Raw genomic sequence first — 26,205 nt, forward strand, 5'->3', positions numbered from 1 at the left:
GACACAAGCGAAACCGAAACTGAACAGTGACATACGCTAGCGACGCTTAGCGAATACTTCCTGACTCTTGATAAGCGCAACGATAAAGTCTCTCATGTTTAATTAGAACTTAAAAACTCATAGTTTAAATACCACTTGCAGGTTGGTTGATCACTGAGTTGCGTTTCATCTTGTACTATTTACACGTCGCCTTGCGATCCCGGGGTGGCGCCACCGTTTCGCCACGTCGCGTGCGCTTACGTCATTCGTTGATTGCACGGCCCCAAGATTCCGCTGGGCTAGAGGGTGGAGGCAGCCATATTGAGAACTTCCGGAATCGCCAGATCCCACTAGAAACGCCGTAACACAAGTTCAGCAAGCCAAAGTTCTGCCGACGACCCACCGCCCAACAGCCACACAATGACTACGATGAATCCAGAATAGTAAGTGCCCCGTGTTTCTCCCGTGTTTTGGGGTTTTTCGAGCGCGCATGGCGCAGGGGTGTCGCCGGCTAAGCCTACCCCGCTACGTGTGTGATGCTGGGCCGACGTCGCGGTGGTCAAGAGAAAAAAAAATGCCGACAGCCAGGCAGTCGTGACGTCTCCACGTCGACTCGAGCGTTCGCGAGTGCCAGACGTGTCCCAGGGCCGGGATTTCGTGGCAAGCTTTGACCGATGGGGCATCGCGGATGAAAGATTTTTGGCAGAACGTAGCGTCCCTGTGCGTCGCGAGTGTCTGTATGAAAGGTCCCATTGATTGGGAGCAACTTCGTCGTCACGGGGTTCCCAACGGCTGGCGTTACCCAACCAAGCTTTGCGAACGTGGTATCGCTTGACTGCTTTTAATCGTCAGTTCGCGGTTTCTGCTGCGGTTTTAGATGCTTCAAACGACCGCAGAAACTTCGGAGTGAAACTTGGGGCGGGCGTGAGCGACCCTTCATAGGAGGCGATAACGATACTTGTTGCGGCGTGGGGGGATGCGTTTCTGCTAAATGCCTGCTGATGCGTTGCACGAGTTTGCGCGATTAATTTCGCTGTCGATTCTAGCAAGTGTTGCAAGTTGGCAAGGTTTTCTAGACGGGACTTGGCAGGCCGGCTTTGTTGAAGCATGTCGGAGTGCTCCTTTGTTCGGCTGTCTCGTTTGGGCAAAACTTTTGTGGCCTCTCCATCCCGTCCCCGTCAGACAGCTGTTTTTCCCCCTAGGCCTAACCAAAACGGGGTGGTGCTCGGTCAGTGTCGTTTGAACGTTGAGCTGGCCCGTTTGAAAAGCCGAGCCCCGTGCATGCTTGACACCGCTTTGCATTGTGCTGTGCAGCTCGGCTGTAGACGTCAGCATTGTTTTACGCTGGCTTTCTCCGGCGCGGCACTGGCTCATTACGAGTTATTTGCAGATTGATGGATGAAAATCTGTCTGGCTCGTGCTTTAGCTGGTCTTGTGCCAGTTTGTCATCAATTTATGGGAAATATGTGGCTTCAGTCGCCACTTTTAGTGGTCAGCTGACGCAAGTGTGCGATAATTGCTGTACGCGTTGAAAGCCTGCCTAGGTAACACACGGCCTATCGCTTTCCACAAGGTGATCATTCGTCGGCCTTGCGTGTTCTTGTACTCTTTTTGCGAGTAAATCAGCGTCTATTCTTGGGGAGACTGGTTTTCAGCGAAGCCTGTACAGGGACCCGTTTTTTTCCTCGCATTCTACCGGCGATCTCGCAGTGCTGTCCGGAGCCGCTATGGTGGTCGTGGTCTCGCGGAAACGTCACCCCTTACTGCTCAGAAACTTGACCGAGTCGAAATTGATGCTGTGACAGCTCGTCAAACCGGCCTCGCTCGTGTAACCAGCGTGAAATGGCGTGCCGTGGTGTCAAAAGTGCCAAATCACGCCTCGCTGGGTTGCAGCGCGAAAGAGTTTTCGGGCTGGGCGGAGCTAACCGGCCCACGCCTGTGTCTCGGGGTTCAAGCTTTTCTCGGAGATGTAAATTCGTCGTCGTCTGCAAGCAGTCTCCCCGCCTCCTGCCGCTTGCTAGTCAGTCATGTGACGCAACGCAAGAAACGGCCTTCGCTTCTCGCTTGGTCGCAGACTTTTACCCTCTTGCTCGCATGAATACGCCGCCCTCCTGGCAGATGAGTTGCGCAACGTAGTGCGCGGTGCGTCGCCCCCCCCCCCCCTCCCCCCCCCCTTTTTTTTCCTTGCCGTGCAGACGCATTTAGTCGCCTAAAATGTCACCTGCGCTGTCGACGGACAGTGTCTTCGGTGCGGTGATTTCTGCGCGCTCGACGGAGCTTATGCTCATCCCTCGTCTCGCCGTGACAGCTGAGGTCCACTGTTGGAACAGCGCGTCCTTTCAAGCACTGACGTGCAGTCCTAATTAGTGCAGGCAGTTGGGGTGGGGGGGTGTCTGGGTGATTCGCGGGTTCAAAGAACTGACCCGCCGCTCCCGTCACGTGACCGGCGCGTCGTCTTGAGTGACGCAGCCCCGGCGATGACGTCACGGCCTGCCGCGGTCACCTGCGTTGCAGATGAACCGTAAGCGTCGTGAGGGCGATGAATTTTTTTTTCCTGTTGGCGCTTGTGCGATCGTTTCACGTTTCGCCGTTTACAAGGACGACACGGTTGCTACGCAGCGACGTCATCTGATCGCCACGAGTTGCGTAACGAGTCTGAAAGTGCACTGTGTTGCGTTAAAGCAGGTCGTCTGTTGCATGCGTGCGCCTTATTGACGCGACTTTGAACGAACTTGTGTTGGCGACAATTGCACGAAGGCGTTTACGCCAAGGTTATCGCACATCGGTCTGAGCGATGCGTCTACGTGGAAAGGAATGCGCCGAAAATCGCAAGGCGAGAAATCAGAGCTGCGCGGTGTCATAGTCGGTCATTGCGTCACCGTTCGCGCCGAGACTGCTCCGACGTCCCGAGAAACGAGCAAAATGAAAAAAAAAAGGCAAAGCGGCCGTCACGCCTTCCGAGCACGTGCCTTGATGATCGACTTCGCCCCTAGCGGGCGATGAGCAACTCTTGCGATGACGACTCGGCAGCGCGCGGCGGTTGTGACGCCTCATGCGCGTGCTGGACGTCGATCACCGCCCAGGGGTTTCGTAACGGGTTTATCTGTCAACACGGCCCCCTCAGTAGTGCACCCGTGCGCCGAACAAGGACGCGGTGTCTGATAAGGAAAACAGGCGTGTAGAAAAGCGCGGTCGCCGAGGGTGGCCCAGGACAAGGGCGTTCGATGGCCAGGTGTTGGCTTTCTTGTCGCCATGTCTTGTTGTGCTGGGCCTCCGTTCAGAACAGGGGGCAGTTGTTCAGCCTGCTGCAGTCGCTTGAGAGGATGAATGTGACGTTAGGTCAATCATAGTTCAGTACTCAGGATTTTGGGTGGGCAGGACAGACCAAAAGCCTTGCCACGCCTGTTCGCTGAGATTGTAGCGCATGAAAGGGTTACCCCTCGTCTTCCTTGCAGTTCATGTGATGTGTTGGCTGTGGCCGCGATTCGAATGCAAGTGCCGCTGTTTCGGGGTTGCTTAGAAAGGTGACCTGGGACTCAAGTGTGAATAAAAGTGCTTTAAAAAAGTCATGGTGGCAGTAATTTATTGCGAAAGTTTGAGAGGATATATATGTGCATTTTGTGCACGATTTGTAATCAGCCTTATTCGACTACTGATAGTCACAATCTGCTGTCATGCAAACAGCATGTTTAGGAACAACCTGTTCATATGAATGGGCAGAGTTAGGTGTAGGGCACGTTCACAGTCATTCTAGCAAGAGGTGTGGGGAAACGCAGTGAAGCGCAATTGGATGGGCACCAAGAGACTTATTGCGCTGCTCGCGTGGCTGGTATTCATGAGATAAGGGCATGGCACTCTGACCCGAGTGGGAATTGGCACAAAATTGATACCATTGTTTCGACTATGCATGCCGAGCATCCAGTGCAGCAACTCTTATCCATTGGGGGCAGGCATTCTGGGAGGGGGAATTTGGTCCCCTGAGATTGGAAAATCACTGAGTGGCATTTAGAGCAGCTTATCTTGTATTGCTGATATTGATAAAAGGTTAGTGGTCTTTTATTCTATTTCACCTTGTGCAGCATTTTTTTGCATCCGGCTTGTGATTGAAAGCAGGGTTTGGTTTCCACCTGCGGCTGGACACGGCGTAATAAAGCTTAGCCACAGTATAACGAAACGGTGTATAACGAAATAATGGATATCCCCACGTGGAAGCTCTGTTAACACGGGCTATAACGAAGTTACAGTTATAAGTAATGCACTGATCAGGCTGTTTAATTTATATGCAGTCTGCATGACTGTTCCCTGGGGTCATGTTTTTGGTCTTAATGCTTATGTCGCACATTTGGGCGACAGCTTGGGCATTGCTGGCTGTTACTTTTCTTGACCTTGGCGAGAATAAAATGTGAAAGTGTTCGGTGTGGCCTGCGTGTGGTCTGGGCGCTGGTGTTTTCTGTATGTTGCCAACATGATGACACACCTAGACTTGACCTCCTGTGATGGTCTCTTCTTCCTTGGATGTCTGAAGCTTGGCAACAGGCTGTAAATTGCCAGTGCAAAACTGTTCTCATTGGCGGTCGTGTCTTGCTGTAATGCAGGCAGTTTCCCTGTGACGCTGAAGGTAGTACTTGCGGGACATGTCTAAATGAATTTGCATATATAGAGCGCAGGGGATAAGCTGTGCACAGCCAGATTTTTTCCATTGTATGCACTTAACGAAGAGCTGGTGTTAGGGGCAAGCTTAAATTTCACAGAAAAGATCTCTGCGCTTCTAGATAATTACTTACTCCATTTATTTTGGGTATTTTTAGCCACTACAGTGGCTCAGTGGTTATGGCGTTCGGCTGCTGACCCGAAAGACGCGGATTCTATCCTAGCCGCAGCAATCTCACTTGGGCAGAGGCGAAATGCCAGAGGCCCGTGTACCGCGAGTTGTCGGTGCACATTAAAGATCCCCAAGTGGCTGAAATTGCTTGGAGCCGTCCACTACGGCGTCTCTCATCGCCAGAGTCTCTTTCGGACATTAAACCCCATAAACCTTTTTGGGTATTAGGGCTCCTTTTGCACTCCTTTTATGTCAACTGGTGTAAAGAGTTTGCAGGATGGAAGCTGGAGTGCCGGCGTGCAGAAAGTAGTTTTCTGCGTTGTTTAGACTCCTTCTGAGCCATCAGATGGAACCCCCTTTGTCTTTGAACAGAGGAATGTAATTATGTCGGACAAAAATGGCCTTCTCACGGTACACAAAACATAGCGTTTATAATGATGTCGCTGTGTTTGGCTGTGTTGTGACAATGGAGTTTGCAAGATCACTTCGTACTTGCATCGGGGCCATGTCACAAAACTCTAAATTTAAAGAAATTTGTGTTGGTAGAGGCAAGATACAGTGCTACTTGGCTAGCAAGGATGTGCTGGGAGCTCGACTGTGAATGGGAGGGAGCTTGGATGGTGCTACTCAACTTGTGACTGGAATGTCCAGTTTTTCAGTGCTGGATAGGGGTTGTTGCACCTGACTTGATGACCACAAAGGGTTTGACGCTTCCTCTGCAACTTGGAGCTTGATGCTTGCTTGCTTGCCCACTTGGCTTTCCTACTCATTTCCCATGTTCTTTCTTTGCAGCGACTATTTATTTAAGCTTCTTCTCATTGGCGATTCTGGAGTGGGCAAGTCGTGTCTGCTGCTCAGGTTTGCGGTGAGTTTTAGGCATGGTTTCCTTTTGTTCTGTTTGGTTTGTTTGCTCATGGTAACTTGGGGCCTGTATAAAATGGGGTGGATAGGTATGCGAACTGCGTAGCGAGTGAAGAATATCTTTCGTGCTAATGTAAAGTTGCGTTTGGCATAAATCAGTGTAGGATTTAGTTAACCCCTTGACACGCTGGGTTTCTAGCCGATTCTTTTGTTTCAGGTGAATTTTGCATCCAGCTTGCAAAGTGTTTTTGTATGAAATGGTGTAGGATGGACCATCAAGCACTCTATTTACAATTGTGAAAATCACTGCTCCAGTCAGCACTCCTGGAAAACGCTGCAAGCTCTGCTGTGAGCACAATTGTGTAAATGCCTTTCAACATACACTTGAGGCCAATTCCGTCCAATTACTGTTCTCAGTAAAACTAGATCCTCCAGCTGTTTCTGGCCGTTTTAAGTTTTTCCGTCAAGGAAAGAATTTAGGAGGGGGAAAAAAAATTGGATGTCAAAATCCTCTCACCAGTTAGTCCAAACTCGTGACGTCCTTATCGAAAAGGACTGGCTGCCGCCTTTTTTAGGTGGATGGGTAGTGTAGCATGTAGTACTCTGTGATCTGTGCCCATAAATCGGGTGTCGATGCATGCATTTTACTTGCTAAATCGGCTGATGAGGGCGGCATGCCTTTTTTTTTTCTAGCTTAAAGCTGTTTTTTTGGCAAGAATGGTCTCTTTCTCTTGATAAATGCAGTTTCCTATCGACACAGGCCAACTTCTTTCTGTTTGTGTTCAGTGCCCCCTTAACAGGCAATAATACATCTAAAACATTTACCAATAGCATATCCTCTTGGGTAAGCATTCTCTGGTAACACTGCATACTGCATAGTTTAGCACTTTCGGGGCTGAAAACTTGCGTGGGGACCCATGCTCATAGCTTTAGCGTGCTTACACTGGTGAACTGTTGGTACATGAGGCTTACGATGTGAGGATTGTGCTGTTCAGGTACAATCTTGCTTGAGAATTTTGTTTCTGGAAACCTGTGCTATGGTCTGTTTAGTAAGCCAAGCCACACATGATGACGTCATACTACTTGTGAATGTCGGTGATTGCCTATTCTTCCTTGGATGTCTGAGTGGCACAGTTGGCATGGTCTGTCTAGCCAGTCTAGGAGCCTTCTGACCTGCATACCATACCTGTAGTCTTGATTTGTTTGCTCTTCTCTTGCAGGATGATACCTACACGGAAAGTTACATCAGCACAATTGGTGTTGACTTTGTAAGTGGCTTTTGTTTGTTTGTTTGGGGAGGGGGAACTTCATTGAGGGGGGGGGGGGGAACAAGCCAATAGCTGGCAAGACTGGTAGTTTTGTGCTATCCTTCATTGAGCTTGGTGCCTAGTTGTTCGAGGGCGGTTTATTTGTGTAGGTATTGAGCGTGACAGGAACTTTGCTGGTGCTACAGGTAGACTCGACTCGTGGTTTTTGTGCATAGTATTGTCACCCTTTTGTGATAACATTACCCTTTCCACATTAGGTGTAGAACCTCTTAGGAAGAGTTGTCTTTCTTGTGTGTTACTCACAAAAGAGGTCATCTATCTAGTGAAGTCAAGACAAGTAGAACGTGGCATTGAGTGGCTTGGTTTTATGGTTGTCGTTCATAATTCAGAGGTTAACCCCTTTGTGATGATCAGTCACCACTGTTGCCGTCCAATCTTCACGGCAGAATGTGTGCGAGCGCTCAAGGCTTTACATGATGACACACAAATGTTTTGGCAATGACTACCTGTGATTGCTTGCCATTGTTCCCTTGGCTGTCTGAGATGGAGCCTTGGCTCGTGCACTGCTGTTCGTTGTAGACTCGACTGGTGGCATGTTATACGTTAAACCATGTGGCTTAGGCAGGTTCATTTGGCTATTCGCTGAAGGAACTGTTTTGTGTTAGAAACGTAGCAAATTCGATGCACCCGTGGAAAAGAGCATTCATTTTTGCGATAAAACTAAATAGTTACATCTCGAATGTTTGTAGTTAAGCGTTTTTCTCTCTGGCATCTTGTCGGGTATTTCTGCTGGCTGACTGGTAATCGGTGGCTGTCAATTAGGCAGCTGTTCGAGGCTTATTGAATTGCATTGATTCGGGCCATTATGATGCAGTGAGCACAGGACTTATTCGAATAAGACTGTCGGGTGCCCTTTCCTGATGTCCGGTTGCCCTTTCCTGATGTCTCTAAGCTGGGAGAACCTAAAAGGGTGTTGCCGCATATTTGTTTCGGGAAGTGCGCGAGAATGTAGTGATTGCGTGTAGTGTCATTGCAAGTGCCTTCGTTTTCTTAAATCGTGTTTCTTTTTCCTGCAGAAAATAAGGACGATAGAATTAGAAGGGAAAACCATCAAGTTGCAGATCGTAAGTACCGCTTCTCATGACTTGTTGGCAGTGCAGAACTGCACTTTCACTTGTGGCAACTTGTGTGGAGCACTTCATTGCACTGCCTTACAGGCAAAGCAGTGCTTAGCTGCAACAGCGGAGTTCTAAATTTTTGTAGTGAGATCTGTCATATGCCACTTGGGCACACACTTGCATATGTGAAAACTGTCGGCTATCCTGAGTTAGCTTTTTTTTCTACTATGCACGGCTGGAATCCTCTTATCAAGTTTGACAGCAACTGTAGGAAATGTTGTTTGCTATATATATATATATATATATATATATATATATATATATATATATATATATATATGGCATGGCTAAGAAAGCATTTGGCAGTTTGAGTGACATGATGACGTCATCATCAAATGACATGCAGTGATTGCCTATTTCTTCCTTGGATGTCTGACCACTCAACTGCCATGCTTGTGTGTGTTACCGCTTAGGGTTGCGTAACGGCTGGTGTCTTTGTGGCTAGCTCTTATCCTACTTACTTTCAATGCCAGGGCTGCGTAACGGCTAGCTCTTATCCTACTTACTTTCAATGCCATGTGTTCATTTGAGGGATATTTTGAATGCGCAGAAACTGGACAGAAAAATTAGTTTTTAATAATTGTTATATTCGCTTGCATGCTTCGTTTTTATGAGCTCCCTGAAATTTCATAGATGAAATCGACAGAGAAGCATTCTAAAAAAAAAAATTGTTTTGTGAACCATGGCAGCTTTGCATTGCAGGGTAGCGCCTGAACATTGGGCATTATCCCCTGTTAAGGTTTTCTGCATGCAAGCTCCCTCTGCGTGGCAGATTTGTTCACAACTATTTTATCTAGTTTGCACTTCAGGTCAAGACATTTTGGTGCTCAAATTTGTAAATTTTAAATTGCTTGTTGATATTTTCTTCTCACTCTAGATAGGTCAGCAGACACTGCATTGTAAAAAATTGAAAGCCATTATTTGTGCTTGCCTTTAGAATTCGACGAAACGCCTGCCGTCTTCCTTTCTAGTCGCTGGGAGATCTTTGCCTTGCAAAATTGGGCAAAGCCTCGGTTTTGAGTTTGTGAAGGAACTGCGCTAGCACTTTGAGTGTATGGAAGTGGTAGCTTTGAGCACCTGGTTTCCCCCCGTGAAATTGGCAAGCGAATGTGGCAGTGCACATGAGGGGGCAGATTGTTGCTAGCTGCTCGGACAGCCAGGATTTGAGGGTAGCCGCAGTGAGCGGACTGTGCTGAAGATGGCCCGCCTCTTCCCCCTGGTATTTTAAAGCTCTTCAAATAATTTGTGTTAGATGAAAGATATAATTCCCATAAAGTGTTGTCTTTGAAACATGTAATGCTCATAGTAGTGTTGCTTGACAGGAGTGAAATTCACTGTTGGTATTTTAATGCTGTTGCTTCTTCTGCATTCATCCCTAGTGTGTAGCACTGTTCTGCTTGCACATGCAGGGTTGGTTGTTCTGACTGACAATTTTTCATGCTGTAACTGCACTTGTACAAGTTGTGAACTTGTTTTCCACTGTTGAATTCAGTTAGTGGCTCTGGCAGCAAACTACACGTGACAGTGTGCTCTAATCGGTTTTCTCTTTGTCTTGTGAATGCTTCCAGTGGGACACAGCAGGGCAGGAGCGGTTCCGCACCATCACGTCCAGTTACTACCGGGGGGCACACGGCATCATTGTCGCCTACGACGTCACAGACCAGGTGTGTGTACGCAACATGGTTTTTGGAATTTTTTTTCACCAAGGTCATGGGGTTGAATCCCGGCTACAGCAGCCGTGTAAAAAACCTTCGTGAACTCGTCCTTGACAAGGGTTGGGTTTCGTGCATTCAGAAAAGTCTTCTCTGGGCACCATTTTTCAGATTCGACCCCATTGACTGCATTGCAATTTTGCAAAAACAACTTCTGCGCATTTTCATGTGGAAGCCACCGCTCATCATGAGAAATGGGATTTTAAAGTGTGTCAAATGTTTGAAGATTTACCACGCGTAACAGGCAGTGAATTCGCTTAGTATCCTACATTGTAGGACTACTCAAAGATCGGTGTTAAGGAAAATATTTCCACCAATAAAAGAATGATTTTGAATTCAGAAGTGAAAGATTTTATATCAAAATTGATTTTCAAGTTTCTTTGAAGTTTGAGCATATAAGAACCTTCAGGTGTTCTAAATTACTCCGTAGCCCTCCGCCACAGTCTCATAGGCCATGTGTCGCGCCAGGACGGCGAACTCCACGTTGCTGTCTGATGCTGAACATTGGTAGAGAGAAAGAACAGGAACGAGACAGTGCCAGTGATGATTTTGGCGAGTTTAACTGAAAGGTGGACCTCTTGTTTGAAAGCTTGTGGAGAGAGCCAGAGACTGACGCCTGTGTCGGAGAGAAAGAGTGCATGTTTGTGAAAAAGACCCGAGTAAGGAACCAAACGTGCCAAGGCTGGAAGCGTGCAATGATTGTTGTCAGACAGCCTTCCATACTTAGGCTTTCGGTCATCCAGGGCTGGAGAGCAGTCTCCAAGCCAGCTATGCATAGCTTTGAAACTGTTTGGATAAGACTGGAAAAATCGGCTGCAGCGGGCAGTGCGAGTATATGGTACTTCTTTGAAGAGCATTTCCTTCAGTTGCATTCAAGGCCGTGGCATAGATCAGTGCCTTGATAAGTTCAGCTAAATGTTATCCTTTAAAAAATTTTAAGTTTCAGATTTTTGAGTGCCATTTCATGTTGTTGAGATTTCAGTTATTTTTTGCAACTTGTGAGGGCAGTTGTGGAAGTTATCTCTCCAGAAGCAGCGAGTCAGTGCTACCACTCTGGCTCAATGAAACATTTGTAAGTGCTAGTTTGACTGTTGGGCGCTTTGCTACGTGCAGCTGAATCACGTTCTTGCTTTTTCGGGGGATTCTCGGCCTGCTACATGTGCTGGAACTGACTTTTTCCGGGGGTTGCCAACTATGATGACACATCCAGACATGACCCACTGTGATGGTCTTTTCTTCCTTGGATGGCTGAAAGTTGGTGAACCACAATGGAACTCTCCATTCCACAGTTGTCGCAGCTTCGTGAAAATACCGTATACAGTCGTAGACAGATTTTTTCAGACTGGGTGGGACCCAGAAAATGGTCCGAATAATCGAACAGACTTTTTAAAAAATTCGTGAACTTTAAATAACTTTCTGCGCCAAACCAGCTTTCAATACTGCGAAAATCGCCGCTCGCCACGTTCCGCCTACAATCGATATTACTGCGTGTGAGCCGTATTCATGTATTTGTCATCCCGCGCCCTCTCATGTCACGATCTGAGACAGTGCGAGGCGGCTGCAAGTCATGCCGCGAACGAATGCACCCGCCTTGTGAAGCAAGAACAGTCAGTTTGCATGGGGCAGCGACGCTCGCGAAGGCGGAGAGGTTACTCGCGGGAAGACTCGAGTGGAAACCAGCGCCTCTGAATGCACTCGCCCCCTCTATACCGCGTTTCCTGCCCCACATCACGGGTGGCTTCATCCAAGCTGCGGCGGACAGCTGCTGTCCCGTTGCTTTTGTAGGCCATTTCGATGGTAACGGAAAACATCCCATTATCTCGAATGGCCATGATGAAGAAATAGCCAAGCCTATGCAAGCCAGTCCATCCGATTCACTCAGTCAGCGCCCGTCGATTCTGTTTAAATCTAAGATGGCGCCTTTCACGGCAGCGGAGAACGAGTTGGTTGTGACAGCGATGCCCACACTTGGCCTACACTAGGTGGAAATAATGAACTTTCGGTTGAAAAACGTATCTCCACAGTATTGTTGGCCTCGGTTTTAGTCCGAAAAATCTGAAATTTTAGACCCCACAATGTCCGAAATATCGGTCGTGAAAATGTACATGGTCCTGTGAGGTGCGCGACGGTTCCTCAGCGAAGTTCTCTGTGTTGGAGAAACTCCGTGCTGCATAAAATCTGCGCTGGAGAAACTCCGCGCTGGACGAAATATTGCACAAGTCTGAAAAATCTGTCGGCTACTGAACACTCATGTAAGAAGCTCACCCCTAACCTATCAGCAGTTTTTTTTTTTTTTCAAGAACAAAAGTCTGCTAAAAGAATCTCTTCATGTGCGCATAATTTTGCCAGTGTTACATTCCGCTGAGAGTGAATAGACTGTAACTGCTTGCGACACTTTGCACAACCAGAGGTGCATTGTCCCACGCATCTTACTCCATCTGGACTCATGGACACGCATTGCCTCAGCATTGCTAACTCATCATGTGTACTCGGTGGCTTGCTGTAGTAATGCACCGAACATGCTTCACATCGAAGCCACAGCGAAAGTGCTTTGAATTGGTCAGTTTATCATAAAATGTCTAACCTTGTTGCCAGTTTACCATTGCACTGCAACTTCATATTAAAATGAACTTAAAATTGATCTCTACTAAGCGCCAGGCAATCGGCAGTGGAGGGCACAAGTCGGAAGCTGCTAGGGCTCTGAACCGTTGATCAAGGCATCATTACTCTCATTTGAGCGCCATATCTTAATTACTTCAAATCACGTTGCATTTGCCAGTAAACTGACCCAGCAGCTGTTGCACTCTGGGCAGTTAATTCGTGCCGGTCATCGGGCAGGCGCCTTATCCTTACTTTCAATGCATTATGTATTAGGATTTGCAAGAGCTGTGCTCATTCTTCATGAAAAAGTGCATTGCAGCATAAAAGGGGGATGTGTAATTGGGACTCCACTGTATTCTGAAAAATTTAAATGATTCCAATCTCTTGAAAGGGCCGCACCTCATCAAAACCGCGAAAAGAGTGCAGACCTTATTTGAGCATATACGGTATATCTGCCTGTATAAGCTGGCCTCATTGGAATGAGCACAACAAAGAGCAGGAACCACGCTTGCAGCCTGGTTTTGCAGCAGCAGGACAGTCTGGTTTTTCTCACTTTTTTAATGCTTCTGAATCTTTGGCAGAATCTCAATGTTACGTCACGCTAGGTACGAATTTTAGGGTAATGTATTTATAAAATTTTGCATATGGAGTGCTTTGTGTACAGCTTGCAGAATTTTGGGTGTTCTGAACACACTTCCATGCCACTACTATGGATGATACGAAAGCACCGGCCGCGCCGCCTAGCACTAAGCTCTGCCCATATATCGCCGATGCTTTGATGGCCAGTTGTGTTTTACGCGTTGTGAGTGGTTGAGCTGTGGCCACGTGGCTTTAAACAAATCCTGTCGGCCGTAAAAATATTTGCGTGAATCCATTTCTCATGTTTCTGCATACTGATTTCGCATACAGAAGCCCCACGAGATTTGTATAGATTATACTGTGAATACTTTCGAGTAAGGGCGTTTATTCCAGCTCTTCAGCTGTAGCACCCCCCTCTCAGGATAATGGCACAGGTGCAGATGTTGTTAGGGTGGTCTTGACAAATGACTTGCTGTTAACTGTTGACTGTTCATTAAGCTAACCTGTGTCCATCCAGCAAACAGAAACTACTTGGTGGTGGCAATAGCAGTAGGTGTGCTAGGCAGAATCCTCGCCGCTGTGAGCCGCACCCAGCGCAAAGGTGATGAACTTTAGAGATGCAGCACGGCAAGGACAAACGACATTCGCGATTGTCATAGAAGCAGCTGCATGCAGCTACTATCATTGCAGAGAAATGTTTGCCTCTTGCCACATTGACAAGGCGGCATGCTGGCAGCTTCTAGCAGGGACAAATATTACAAGTAAGGCTTGGTGGCACTATGTTAGTGCTGGTTGATAGCACATTTTTGTAGTGCGATGCTGCTGTGCGAGTGGAGCAGTGAAATGCAATGGAAACAGCTTGAACACCATGGTATGAAATGTCGGTTGCAATGGCCTCATGTCGACACAGGTGGAATGAAAAAAAAAACTGTGCTGCTAGGTGTCAGTCTGGATTGAGAGGAGACAACGGTCTTATAGCCATTTTTGTTTTTTGGGGGCCAAAAGCAGTACAACTATTCAATCATATCCAGTTTTTTGTGTTTATTTGAAATACGTAATCGCTTTTTCTCTGGCAATTAGTTGTCAAGCTATTACACAATCCTTTCCTTTGTTTTGAAGCACAAGAGAAAGGAAAGAACTCTAAAGAGAGTTATTATAAACCCATAGCTAGATATTATAAAGTACCGCAGCGGTGGCCGAGTGGTTGAGCATCCGCCTCGCATGCGGGAGGTGCGGGGTTCGATCCCCAGTGCCGCCGGGTACCCACCAGTGATACAATGGGTGCAAGCTTTCCCCTGGTCTGGTGCTCGGCTTATTTAGGGTGAAATGCTTGGGAAATGGGTCTTTGACCCCACCTTGAGCAATCGAAAATACCCTGTGCCATGGCGCTCTTTGGCCTCAGATGCCCTTGCGCCATAAAAAAAAATTCATCATCATCAGATATTATAAAGTACAAGAAATCTAATGTTGAAAGTGCTTTTCAGGTTATGCCAATATTAGTTATTTTACAGTACATTGAAGTTCAGCATTGATAGGACTAGTTAAGGGTTGACGTGGGTCTTTGGGACCAAAAAATTGCAAAAAAAAATCGACTTTTCAGTTGTCATAATTTGATGTCTCATCATTTTCCACCTTAATTTCAAGTTTCATGGCTGAATACCGCATAGTTTACGAGAAATCGACACTCTGAAATGCAATTTTGACAAGAGCTTGCGAAAATCGGTTAGGAAATGCCCGTTTTGCGTCACGTGTCACATCAAAAGTGGCCGGCGCAGCGAGGTGACATTGGTCTCGTTTGAAAGAGCGACGCCTCAGCTTTCTTTCCCTCCAGAACGAAGTCTACTGCGATTGGTCGTCCAGAAAAATACAGAAAACAAAATTTAAAATGCGGCAATGCTATTGGCTGTTGGCCACCACGTGGCAAAATTCAAGCGCCTCATTGGCTGGTGCCATTTTTTTTAACGCTCTGCGCTTGTTCCGTGACGTCATTTTGAAAAAGACCACCGTGGCGTGAAACCCTGTCGGAAGTTTCCAGCGTGCATAAGTTTGGTAAAAAACGTAAAAAAGGCCGCAGAAAGCAAGCGGAAGGCACAAGTTCGTTGGCAGTGACGTCTTCCAGCAGCAGCGGAGTGCCTGAGCGTGGGTCGGCGGATGACGCGACCTTGGCAGCCGTTCCGGCATTCGTTCCGAGCGCGGTGCACATCGCGGTGCAGCGGATAACGGAGAGCCGGAGGATGGTTTTACTTCACAAGGAGTGATCGGAAGAGGGAATAACGAGGCACAGGAGTGGAATTCGGCGGTCGTGATAAGCGCTTCTTTACGAGCTTCGGCGTCCGCCTTTGATACCGAGCAAGTCGCGTCTAGGGTGAGATTGGCAGCAGCGGGTCATAGTAGACACATTTCTGCCCAGCACTGATCACGAGGAATTGCAAAGCACGCCGATGATAAAATCGCCAATTTGGCAGCAATTCCTGCAACCTAGTAGTGCAAGATGTGGACGCTAGCAAACGAGCAAGTAGATGCCAACCCGCAATTGCCTGCGGAGCTATTGACGAGGTCGTAGATTTGGTGGCGATCGACAGACTGCTTCACAATACAGTGTGCACCCTCGACCTCTATTTTGCATCTTGCTATGCGGCGGCAACGGCAAAAATGTGGTTCAGACTATTCACAATGGCCCTTCTAAGCTGTTTGTTTTGGAATATTAAGCACTGTAATGTGCTTACACGGCTTCAAAATGTTTCATTTCGTTTTTTGTGTTTTTCTCAGTTTCATTTTCTGCACCACCCTACACACTGCTGACAACCTTTTCCCGGCATTGGTTTGCATGATTTTCACCATTGTTTTATTTGAAAGCTGAATGATTGGAGCTTGCAATAAAACTATTAACAGCACTCTTAATAAAATGTGAAAATATTAAACAGCGTAAACAAAAATCGTTTTTTTCCTCGCCACTTTTATGTGAACTTCAAAACGTTAACTTTGGTTGCAGAAGGGCTAGAACAATGAAAGTACCCTTATTGCAAACATTAATAATAGTAGAATCCGCTGGGATAAAATTTATTTGAATCTGAGTGGCCAATTTTTTGAAAAAATCAGAATATTGCTGAGTCCAATATTAATTTTTTCTCTAAGACCCTCTTCCTCCCTTAATGAGTGGTTTCAGTTAGTGTGCACAGAAGTTTGTGAGCATAAATTGAGAAATTTGCTCCCAACACTACATGCTTGGATTATTCAGCAGCATGCTGCAATAAGATTATTGCTCTGTCTGTAGAGATATTCTCCTCTCAAACTTGTAAACAGGAAAGTTTTTTTTTTTTTCAGTTTTTAGACCCCCATCCGTCTTTAAAGAACCTCGGATGGTTGGTTGAAATTAATCTAGGTTCCTCCACATCAGTATGTGAAATGTGCCCTAGCAAAGTTAAACAAGTCAGTCTTTCTCTAAGGCATGTGCATTGAGCAGTAGGTGTTGAGAAATTTTTTCTCTAGAGACTAAGAAATTTTTTCTCTAGAGACTAATCACCGCATGACGCCTGCTCAGGGTAATTACTAATTCTGGTGACCAGCACCAGGCCAGTAAATACCAGCTTAATGCAGTGTGTACAGCCGTGAAGAGTTGTAGCTATGTTTTGTTATATGGAAAGGCTGACCATGTGGGGAACGACCTTTTCCCTCAGTGTTGGGCCTGTGCCTTGTAAGTTGGATTGCCACGTCGTATGGCTTTCGCAGGCAAGCAGCTTTATTCATTGTGCTGTGGCACTGTTCTGCCGCTTTGTCCAGGCGCACACTGGAATTTCCCGCTTCATTAGTTAGTAGTGGATTTCAATGCTTCGCCACCGAAGGGTGATGCATTTGTGTAAAATTGTTTAAATTTGGTAGTAGAATGAGCACGCAGTTTTCTGTTGTGAGGGTCGTTTGCAGAGGAATGTAGCCGAGATGCGTCCATGGCATTTCTGTGCCCTCTCCTCAACCTTGCTACGTCTTTGCTGTTGCTGCAGGAGTCGTTCAATAACGTGAAGCAGTGGCTCCAGGAGATCGACCGCTACGCCTGCGAGAACGTCAACAAGCTTCTGGTCGGCAACAAGTGTGACCTCACGACAAAGAAGGTGGTCGACTACACGACGGCAAAGGCAAGTGCAGCTCTTTCCTGCTCTTTTGAATTTTTACTTGCAGGGGTCTTCCTTTCTTTGTTTTATGTTCCGTGATGGGGGCACATGCTTGCCTGGCAGTTTAGCTATTCTCCCATCGAACTGGTCTGCAGGGAATTAGGTGGATGAAATCGCGATTTGAACACGATCCATACTATGATTTGAGCATGTAGCACTAACAAAATTTTTGCGTTAAAGTTTGGCACATCATGCTTATGACATTAATTTATTCAAAATCGTTCCAATTCTCGTCCTTCAAGCTCGCATCGCATGTGGGTGGTCGAGTACGTTGCAAATTTAGATGTGACAATTTCAAAATCGTCGAGCCTAAAGCTGCCTTGCCACTAGTATGTTTGCATGGAGGTGCATTTGCCGCAAGTGCTTCGATCTAGCATGCGATGGTGCGGAGGACTTGGCATGATGACACACATTCTGGGAATGATTCAAGGTGATTACAATCCCATTCTTCCGTTCCCATGGCTGTCTGAGATCAAGTTCTCGCATACGTCCTGCTGGCCAGTATATCTTGCTTTGTCATTTCATATACGCTCTTGAGCAGTATGCGGTATCCGCAGGGTACTGTAGAGCTCACTCTTCATGTGACATTCGTTATGTCTTGAAATTCGATATAAACATTTGACTCTAGTAAGGAGGGCTTTTGAACTGCGTCGATGAGTCTCCTTTGTTTGGTGTAAAGGTCTCTATTTCTAGGCATAGGCTAGTGCATTTTGCCACGTTGGCCATGTCTGTCGTGGCTCATGGCATGAGAGCAGTGCGCATAGGGATTACCAAGGCTGATTGCTGTCCTGAAGGATCTGGCAGTTATGAATTCATCACTAGGAAGTCCTTGCTGAAATGTTAGGGCCTAGTCAGAGTCGAGGGATGTCTGTGCACGTTAAGAACCCCAGAGGGTCAATTATCCAGAGCTCTACACTACGGCTTCCCCATAGCCTGAGTCGCTTTGAAATGTCACACCACATAGAACCTAAAACCAAAACTGCATCAAAGGTCACTTTTGGTTACAGCGGTAGCAAGTTGAATTTTCACTCAAAATTGGTAATTTTTATGGCTCAGTACATGTTTCAATCGACTGTGTTGCTTCAGTGTGAGCAGTGCGTGCTTGATGGGAGCATATAACATGCAGGGGTAGTGGAGTTAGGCAGAGAATGTTTTTTTTTCTTTAATTGTAATGGGCATGAGCAGATTTTTCACCTACTAAAAGGCACACCTGACAAGCTTCACACAGAGTGCAAGAGAGTCTGAGGGGCGGGCAGTGGTCCCTGCGGCAGGTAATGAAAGGGCAGTTAATGAAAGGGCTATATCGCTCTTCTGCTTGAGGCCTTGAGCCAAATACAATTGCACATGTTTGGCTGCATGGGCTCCCTGGCTTTTTCAGCTATGCAATGTTTCAGTTAGTTTTAAACCGGTTAGTGACTGGGGTTTATCCCTTTCTTATTCAGCCCACACATAAAAAATTATTTGGACCCTGAGCTAAAAATGCACGTCTTGGCCTAGCCCACACGTTAGAAAGGAGGTAAACCTGTCAATCTAGTTCAGCAAGATGCCAAGTACGGGCCCCCATCACTTCTCGGAAGATTTCCTTGATGGCATTCAAGGGCCCCTATGGACCTCCTGCATGTTTGTAAACAAACGAGGTGGCGCTGCAGTCGCTAGCGAGCTCGTGGTAGGCAAAAGGTCGGGGAGTGGCGTCGCGGATAGGTGTTGTGCGCGGGTTTTCAAGGCTTGTAGGCGCGTTTCCAGTTTCTGCGAATCATAGCAATGGTCGATGCTTCCAACTTAGTAATTTGTCGAAGTACACGAGCTCGCGTTGTCCACGTGCGGCCTATAAAGAGAAATAGTTTGACACTGTGTATTGTATATATGGTTAGTAGTAAACATGTAGAAAGCGTTCCTGCCGTTTATTTATGCGCTAGGCATTGAATAAAACAAGTTTTGACACTCTGCACTAGCCGGAATGATTTTACTTCGGGACAGTAGTGAGGGGAAGTGCTGGCGTTGTTTCGTCGGAGCAGACATGCGCTCATCGTCTGCTGACATACGTACGTGTCGCGCTGCGCGAAAAGTGGGGACAGCGTCGTGTCCCCGATCTCCTGTCTCGCTTAGCGCTGTTTTTAGCCGCATGACCACGCACCAGCCAGGCCGACTTGTCCTCTTGTTAAGCTGGTCGATTTGATGAAAATTTTTGATTTCTAGAATTATTTTCTTTCCTAGCCCTGAAGTCTAGTTTCGTGACGAAAAATTATAGCAAAATATTGAGTACATATTTATAAATTACGCTTTTTAGAAGTGTGGTCGTCAGAAATTGTGAGATAATTTCTTTGATTTCAGTGCCGCATTTCTTTGACCAAAGCGAAAGCGAAGATGCCATAAACGAGGGAATAAACTTTAAGGTTCGATTTCTGACCTCTCACATTTTCTGCGACTGGATCACTCACCTTCGTAATTCGCATGAAAATCAAATGATTCCATTTGTCGCAAACTATTCCTGAGACGTTGAGGAGCATAATAAATCTCTCGATTTTTTCCCTACACATGCAGTATTGTGTTAGTTATTTTTTGTAAGAAACGTTGTCGTGTAACTATGCATGCATAAGTACTGATCATATAGAAAAAGAACTAATCGCGTCATCATACAGAACAGGGCTTTATGCACATGCTGGCATAAAAAAACTGCGCACTATCTACTCAATTATTTGAGGTCTAGCTTGGGGGGACTTGACGACGGTGTTAATTATAATTACCCAGAACTGCACCAGGTATAGCTATATATAAAAGGAATGACTGAAACTAGCGTAGGAATTTCATATTTGCACCAAGTTTAGTTACATATCGCATGCACGAATAACGAAAACACTTTTCATGCCGCGTCCCCTCTCAATCTCGCCACGTGTCTGTTAGTAGCACGCCTGCGGCTGCTTCTTTCCAAACAAGCTTCGCGATCATGTATTACCTCATGAAACATGACACATGCATGATGCAATGAAAAAGCATATGGCGTTTAGCACACTTAAGGTACGCTATTCTAAGCACACCAACGCGACCGCGCAAGATTGACACAACTTACCAGACTTCTTTCTACTCGAATGAAATAATTACGTCGTCATATCAAGAAAAAGTTTCAAGTAAATATTAAATGTCACAAAACGCGCCATTGAAACATGGTGTGCTATTAACAAAAAAACGCATTCCTTGGGGGCGAGTGAACCAGTCGGCGCCCCGTGCACTCCGGCTCAAGGTGATAAGTACGTGTGCAGCTACATGTCTTTTTTTTCCTTGAGCAATTATCAGCCTACTATCCTGAAGTTCAGGTGAATGAACGCAGTAACTTGCATGCTATTAAGTGCATTGAGTGGCAGTGTCCATCGACTCCCAGACTTCGCGCTTTACTACCGTGGCCCAATGCCTGTTAGCCAGTTTCCGAATGCGGCATTTATGCGCGAGAAACCTATCGAGGCTAATTTAATATTTTTATGCTACTACGCGGATCCAGCAGTGACGCAGCTGGTCAATATATGCTGCTTCTGCAGTGCACAGGCTTGAAGCAGCCGCCGGTAACTGCGGCAGCTGCGGTAGGCACGGGCAAGCGGAACCTGTTTTGCCTACCATGCGAAAGTCGCTGCTAACATCAGCGCCACCGCATCTTCGTGACGTCGCGGGGTGAAGGAGGTCCATACATATGCTGTGAGAAGTGTGGCGTCTGCTTGTGTTTGACCATGGGGAGGAAACTGCTTTGCATTTTTTCGTACCAAAGCCCAGGTTTCTTGTGACCACGTATCTTTGACCTCTGCTATGGTGACAGTTTCATCGAGACCAACCCTTATATAGGCGTGGGCCGCCGCTGTGGCTCAGTGGTTGTGGTGCTTAGCTACTGACTCTGGCTCAATCCCGGCTGCAGCGGTCACATTTCGATGGAGGCGAAATGCTAGAAGTCTGTGTACTATGTGATGTCAGTGCCCGTTAAATAACCTCAGGTGGTTGAAATTATCAAACGTCCTCCACTACGGTGTCCCTCATAGCCCGAGCCACTTAGGGACGTTCAACCCATTAAACAAAAAAAATTGGCTGGGGTCTAGCTGTGGTTAAACATGGAATGACTTGATAGCTACAGCTGGCCGAGTGTAACTCTCAGTCGAATTGCAAAGTCGTCTTTCACCGCTTCGTTTCGCTGGCCATTACTTCATCTTCGTCCGTGGACGTGGATTCACTCCCCCCCACACTCTGTTTTGCCGGTGCGCCCTGCCGCCAGCAGCTGCTCTGCACCACGTGACCAGCCACACGCTAGCGTAATGTAGCTACAGTAGAATCTCGTTACAACGAACTTCACGGGACCGCCGAATTTCAATCGTTATTTTGAAATATCGTAGTACTGAAAAACCATTATTTTCATGTCAGTAATGCATCACAAGAACTAAAATTAGGTACCTTTGCAGCAGATTTATGTGTTGGTAAGTAAATAATAAACGATAACGCTGGGCACAGTTTAACTACAATTTATTGCTTGAAAAAGTCTTATCTTCTTCTGGCGAGTAGACGACAAACGCTGCAGGACGAACGTCTCCACATCCTCGACCTTCCTGTGCACGTCATCGGGGACATCTTTGCAGCGCCCGAGGAATGATTGGGTCTTCTCTAGAAAGACTAGGACATCCGAGCTGGAAACAATCTCTTCCTCTTCGTGCGCTGATCCAGTGTTGGCATCGTCTTTGTCACTACTACATTCTTCTTGCTCACGCACTTGATTCACGATGTCTTCGGTGGTGAGCTCCGCGGATGTAGCTGCCGCGCTGTCGCTATCCACATAATTCGAAAGTCGCTGTCCACGGTAGTTGCCCAGCCGCAGACGTTTTCTTGAGGGAGCCAGCTGCGACACTCGATGTAGTTATACGATCTTGTCCCGATCTTGGAACATCGTTGCTATTGTTGACGGTGTAATGCCAAGCTCCCTGCACAAGTCCGCTTGCTTTTTTCCAGCAGCTGCGACAGAATGTCCGCTTTTTCTTAAGCGAAAACTGGCGTCGCTTCTTTTTAACGCGGGGGCCAGGAGAACTCATTGTCAGCAAAGCTAATGCACAACACAATCACAGCGCCGATAACTTCGCAGATCCTAACGTTCGCTGTCGACGTGGTGACACTGCGCTGAATAGGCTTAAGACTGCTGCGCAGTACGTATGTGACCACACGCTGGGTGGATGATAATGGCCTTACCCTTTGTATCGGGCGGCAGCTCGCGCCGCCTCGTGTGATGGCGATACCGCTGGGGCTGTATCCGTTGCAACGAGTTCCCCAGCGCATAGCTGATGCTTCGGATGATGATGACAGGCGTCAGCTTCAGGGATTTGGTACGGAACTTCGTAATAACGAAGCGTTTTGCGACGAATGCGAGATTAAATTACATACGTTATTCTGAAATATTCGGTAATTTGAAATTCGTAGTACTGAAAGTTTTTTACATTGAAAGTATAGGCATTTTGGCGGGGATTTTTAAAAAATTCGTAAATCTGAAAATTTCGTTAATCTGATGTTCGTAGTAACGAGATTTTACTGTATTGCTAAAAAAAAGGTGTGGTGTTCTCTCATTTATGGATAAAATTTCCTCATGTTTTGATGCTGGACATTGTTTGATGACCAAAGTGAGCTTGCTTTCCAGCCACATTGTACTACACGTTTTCCTTTTACAAGGTTTTTTTCCCAAGCTCACTGTGTACATTCCAAGGTTCCCTTTCTTGACCACCTGTGCCTGCCGTGCAGGAGTTTGCGGACCAGCTGGGCATTCCGTTCCTCGAGACTAGCGCCAAGAATGCCACAAATGTGGAGCAGGCATTCATGACGATGGCGGCCGAGATCAAGAACCGCATGGGCCCCCCGACCACGGAGGCAAACCTGCGCAGTGACGGCAAGATCAACCCAGGGACGCCTGTTCAGCCACGTGGCTCGGGTTGCTGCTAATCCTGAAGACCTGTTCCCCACCCACCTTACTATCCCTGCCCCCTCTGCTGCCCACTCTTCCAGAGAGAAAGACCCAGCCTCTCCCTCCCACCATCCCTCTCACCTTGGTTCCTTGCGCAGAGGGATGGCACGTACATGCCGACAGACAGCTGTGGCCGCTGTGAAAGAGCGGGGTGCCATGGAGAGGGCATTGAGGAGTCTGGGAGGGAGAAAAACTGGCAACTTCTTGGAGGGCTCTCATGTCATCCAGTCACGTTACTACCACCATGACTGACCACCCTCCTCAGCTGCTTTCTCTGTCACGCATGCCTCTTTCCTACTTGAGGATGGTAACAAAGACAGACACCGTACATCTTTTTCTTTATTAGGATCCAACCTCTTGTTTTCTTTGGCTCTCAAAAAAAACTGTTGCACTTCCTCTCAAAATCCGGCACATCTTTAGGAGCCTGTGGCAACAGACTGTGCCGGGACCTGTACAGTGTTTCGCTGTTCCCATTCTGTTGCTGCAGCCTGGCCTCCTTGCAAACCCCTGTCCCCATCGGTGGCTGGCCCTCCTGCACCCCTCCCTAACCCCTGTCCCTTAGTCCCTACCTTTGTTTTTTTTTAACGAGGGTCTCGTATGTATATTGATGCATTGCTGCAGCCATTGCCACACCTGTGAACTGGAGCTGAAGAAATTGTGTGCTCTGTTGCGACCCTGTTCTCCCCTTTCTTTGCCTACACTTTTCTGGACTCGTGTGATGGGCTGTGTAAAGATGGCGAGATTGTTTTAACATTTTTTTCTTTCCATCATAAACTAAAACTAAATTGATGATCAAATTATTAGTTAATTTGCTCTTCTGCACACTTCGTTGACCTTGTGATTGCTGTCTTTGTTTTCAAACTCAAGCGAGGCCTCCGTTGCCATGCAGTTTGAGTTGCTGTTTTTGCTGTCAAAGTAGGCTGGTACGGTCATTGCTAAGGCACACCTTAGTGCGTTTCTTTTGACCGATTAAAGGGATTCAGGTACGTGGTCTGCCATAAGTGCTTGTGTCAAGGCCTTTTACTGCAAAATGTTGTGTGAAAACTGATGGGGCATTTGGGAAAGTGCATCTCGGGACATGGGATATTTATCGGAGACTCGGGTGCACATGACTGCAGAATCTGAACGGAGCATCTCTTGATGCAGCGTTACCAAAATTTGGTAGAGGTAGGGAGGGGGTGCAGTGGCACTCCGTTCGTGGGGCTTTAACGACACCTTTGTTCATAGTCTAGTTGGACTGGGCTTAGGCTTTTGAGATATGAGAGTGGAGCGAGTGGGAAGAGTGACTTGTAATCTGAAGCTGAGCCTCGTGGAGTGGTGGCAGTTTTTTTTTTCATCATGGAGAGTGGGAGAGCTGCTTGAATTCCTGTAATTGCCTCCCTTTTTTAAAGAAATTTCTGTAGCATTCCAAACACACACTTGTGGGGTGGGGACTTGGAGGTGCAGTGTCGGAGGTACGAGGCTTTAGTGCATGGCTGTGCACATTGGCAAGAGAAAGCTGCGGGAAGATGAATGGCAGATAAGACTAATAATGCCTTTTCCACAGCTGAAACAGCAAACCAGACTAAAATAACAGGCACCAGCAGAGCATGCTCTGGACTTCAATGAAATGCTGCCTGACTGTTTGGCCTCGCCTGTTTTATGTTTTGAAAGGCTGTCTTCTCTTAGTGAGTGGTTTTTTTTTTTGTGAGTGCCTGTATTACTACCGCTCTACATTTATATATATATTATATAATGCTGTATATGGCATGACCTCCACATGTACATAAGGCGTAGGCTGTCCATGTAAGCATCGTTCTCCCCCCTCAAGTTGTGCTGGTTTTTAACGCCAATTTTTATTTCGCGCTGAATCTTTTCTTCTTGAATCTTCTGGATTGGTAACTCGGATGGGCATGTGTGATGCGTTATGGGGATACCAGCCAGAGCTGGTGCTCCTTTGCAGTTTTTGTTTTTGGAGAGGGTTTAACCGTCCCACAAAGTAAACGTAGCGGAAGGGAGGTGTCGTGTGTTGCCAAGCGACACTTTTTCTGTGTGCGCAGGGCACTTGCTGCCTTAGCTGGGGGAAGAAAAGATGTTGGTCTTCACAGTTGGGGTGTTTTGCCAGCTGTGTTTAATTTGTTTGTGCTAACGGTGCGGTTGATGGGGGTGGCGAGAGCTTTTTGAGTGTTTCTCGCTGATGCCGCCTGAGCGACATTTTTTTTTCTGTGTTCCTTCGGATGCTTCCGAGCTCGGCCAGTCGAACGTGATGAGAAGTGTATGATTTAGTGTATATTTGAAGCGTATTAAAAGAAATCTCTTTGTTGGGCGCTTTCTTGTCTATCTCCATTGAGCACCTGGCCGGCCGTTGATGGTCGAGTTTCAGCGTGCTCGAGCCCCTCTGTTGGCCACAGAAGGCATCAGTGGTGAACTTATTCATATACATACAAGCAAATTACATCATTATTGGCGGGCAGGCATTATTGGTAGTGATGCATGGGAATGGACTGCAGTGCGTGCAGTTTGCATAAAAAAGCCACCACCGTCTGGAAGACGAACTAACGAGCGTTAAATGTTTGGTTTACTAGTGCACTCATGCCGCCTAGCGCCATCTATCGGAGAAATTACAATGATGTCTACCCATTGTCGAGTTGCACCCCCAAACGAAATTTGTTACGTGTGGGGGGTCAAGGTGGGCCTAGAATTCAGCTTGCGGTGCAATATGGTAATGCTTCAATTCGTAATTGCATGTATACAATGCTTACCTGTTTAATTGTTTTATTTCTATTCAACCCATAGGATTTTATTTGCCTACCAAATTTGGTATATAACTGTCCCCGAATGGTTGCCCGTTGTCTTAAGTATATATAGCGGAGTGAATGTACACATGTATAACAGTCCCGTAATGAGACAGTTTTCCTACCCGTTAGGATATTTTTTGGTGGGTTGGGGGGGGGAGAGGATGAGAGGCCACAACCAGTTTAAATGGGTGCCATCTTGGTATCTAGAAACCGAAACTATGCCAGCATTTCGTCCCCTGACGACGTACAAGTTCCACCTCTATCCACCATACTGGACGATGCCGTCATCAT

The 26,205-nt window shown here is 46.9% G+C and overlaps 1 protein-coding gene across 1 annotated transcript; it reads left to right on the plus strand.

Moving 5' to 3' along the window:
* The first annotated feature begins 266 nt into the window (after positions 1-266).
* Rab1 (RAS oncogene family member Rab1) lies at positions 267-25,443 on the plus strand. Its single transcript, XM_077665984.1, has 7 exons — positions 267-422; positions 5,594-5,666; positions 6,883-6,930; positions 8,007-8,054; positions 9,677-9,772; positions 16,999-17,130; positions 22,918-25,443. The coding sequence occupies exons 1-7, from the start codon at positions 400-402 to the stop codon at positions 23,113-23,115; spliced, it is 618 nt and encodes a 205-aa protein (XP_077522110.1). The 5' UTR covers positions 267-399; the 3' UTR covers positions 23,116-25,443.
* Positions 25,444-26,205: the final 762 nt, after the last annotated feature.

This window comes from Amblyomma americanum, chromosome 5 (assembly GCF_052857255.1).
Source record: "Amblyomma americanum isolate KBUSLIRL-KWMA chromosome 5, ASM5285725v1, whole genome shotgun sequence".
NCBI lineage: Eukaryota > Metazoa > Arthropoda > Arachnida > Ixodida > Ixodidae > Amblyomma > Amblyomma americanum.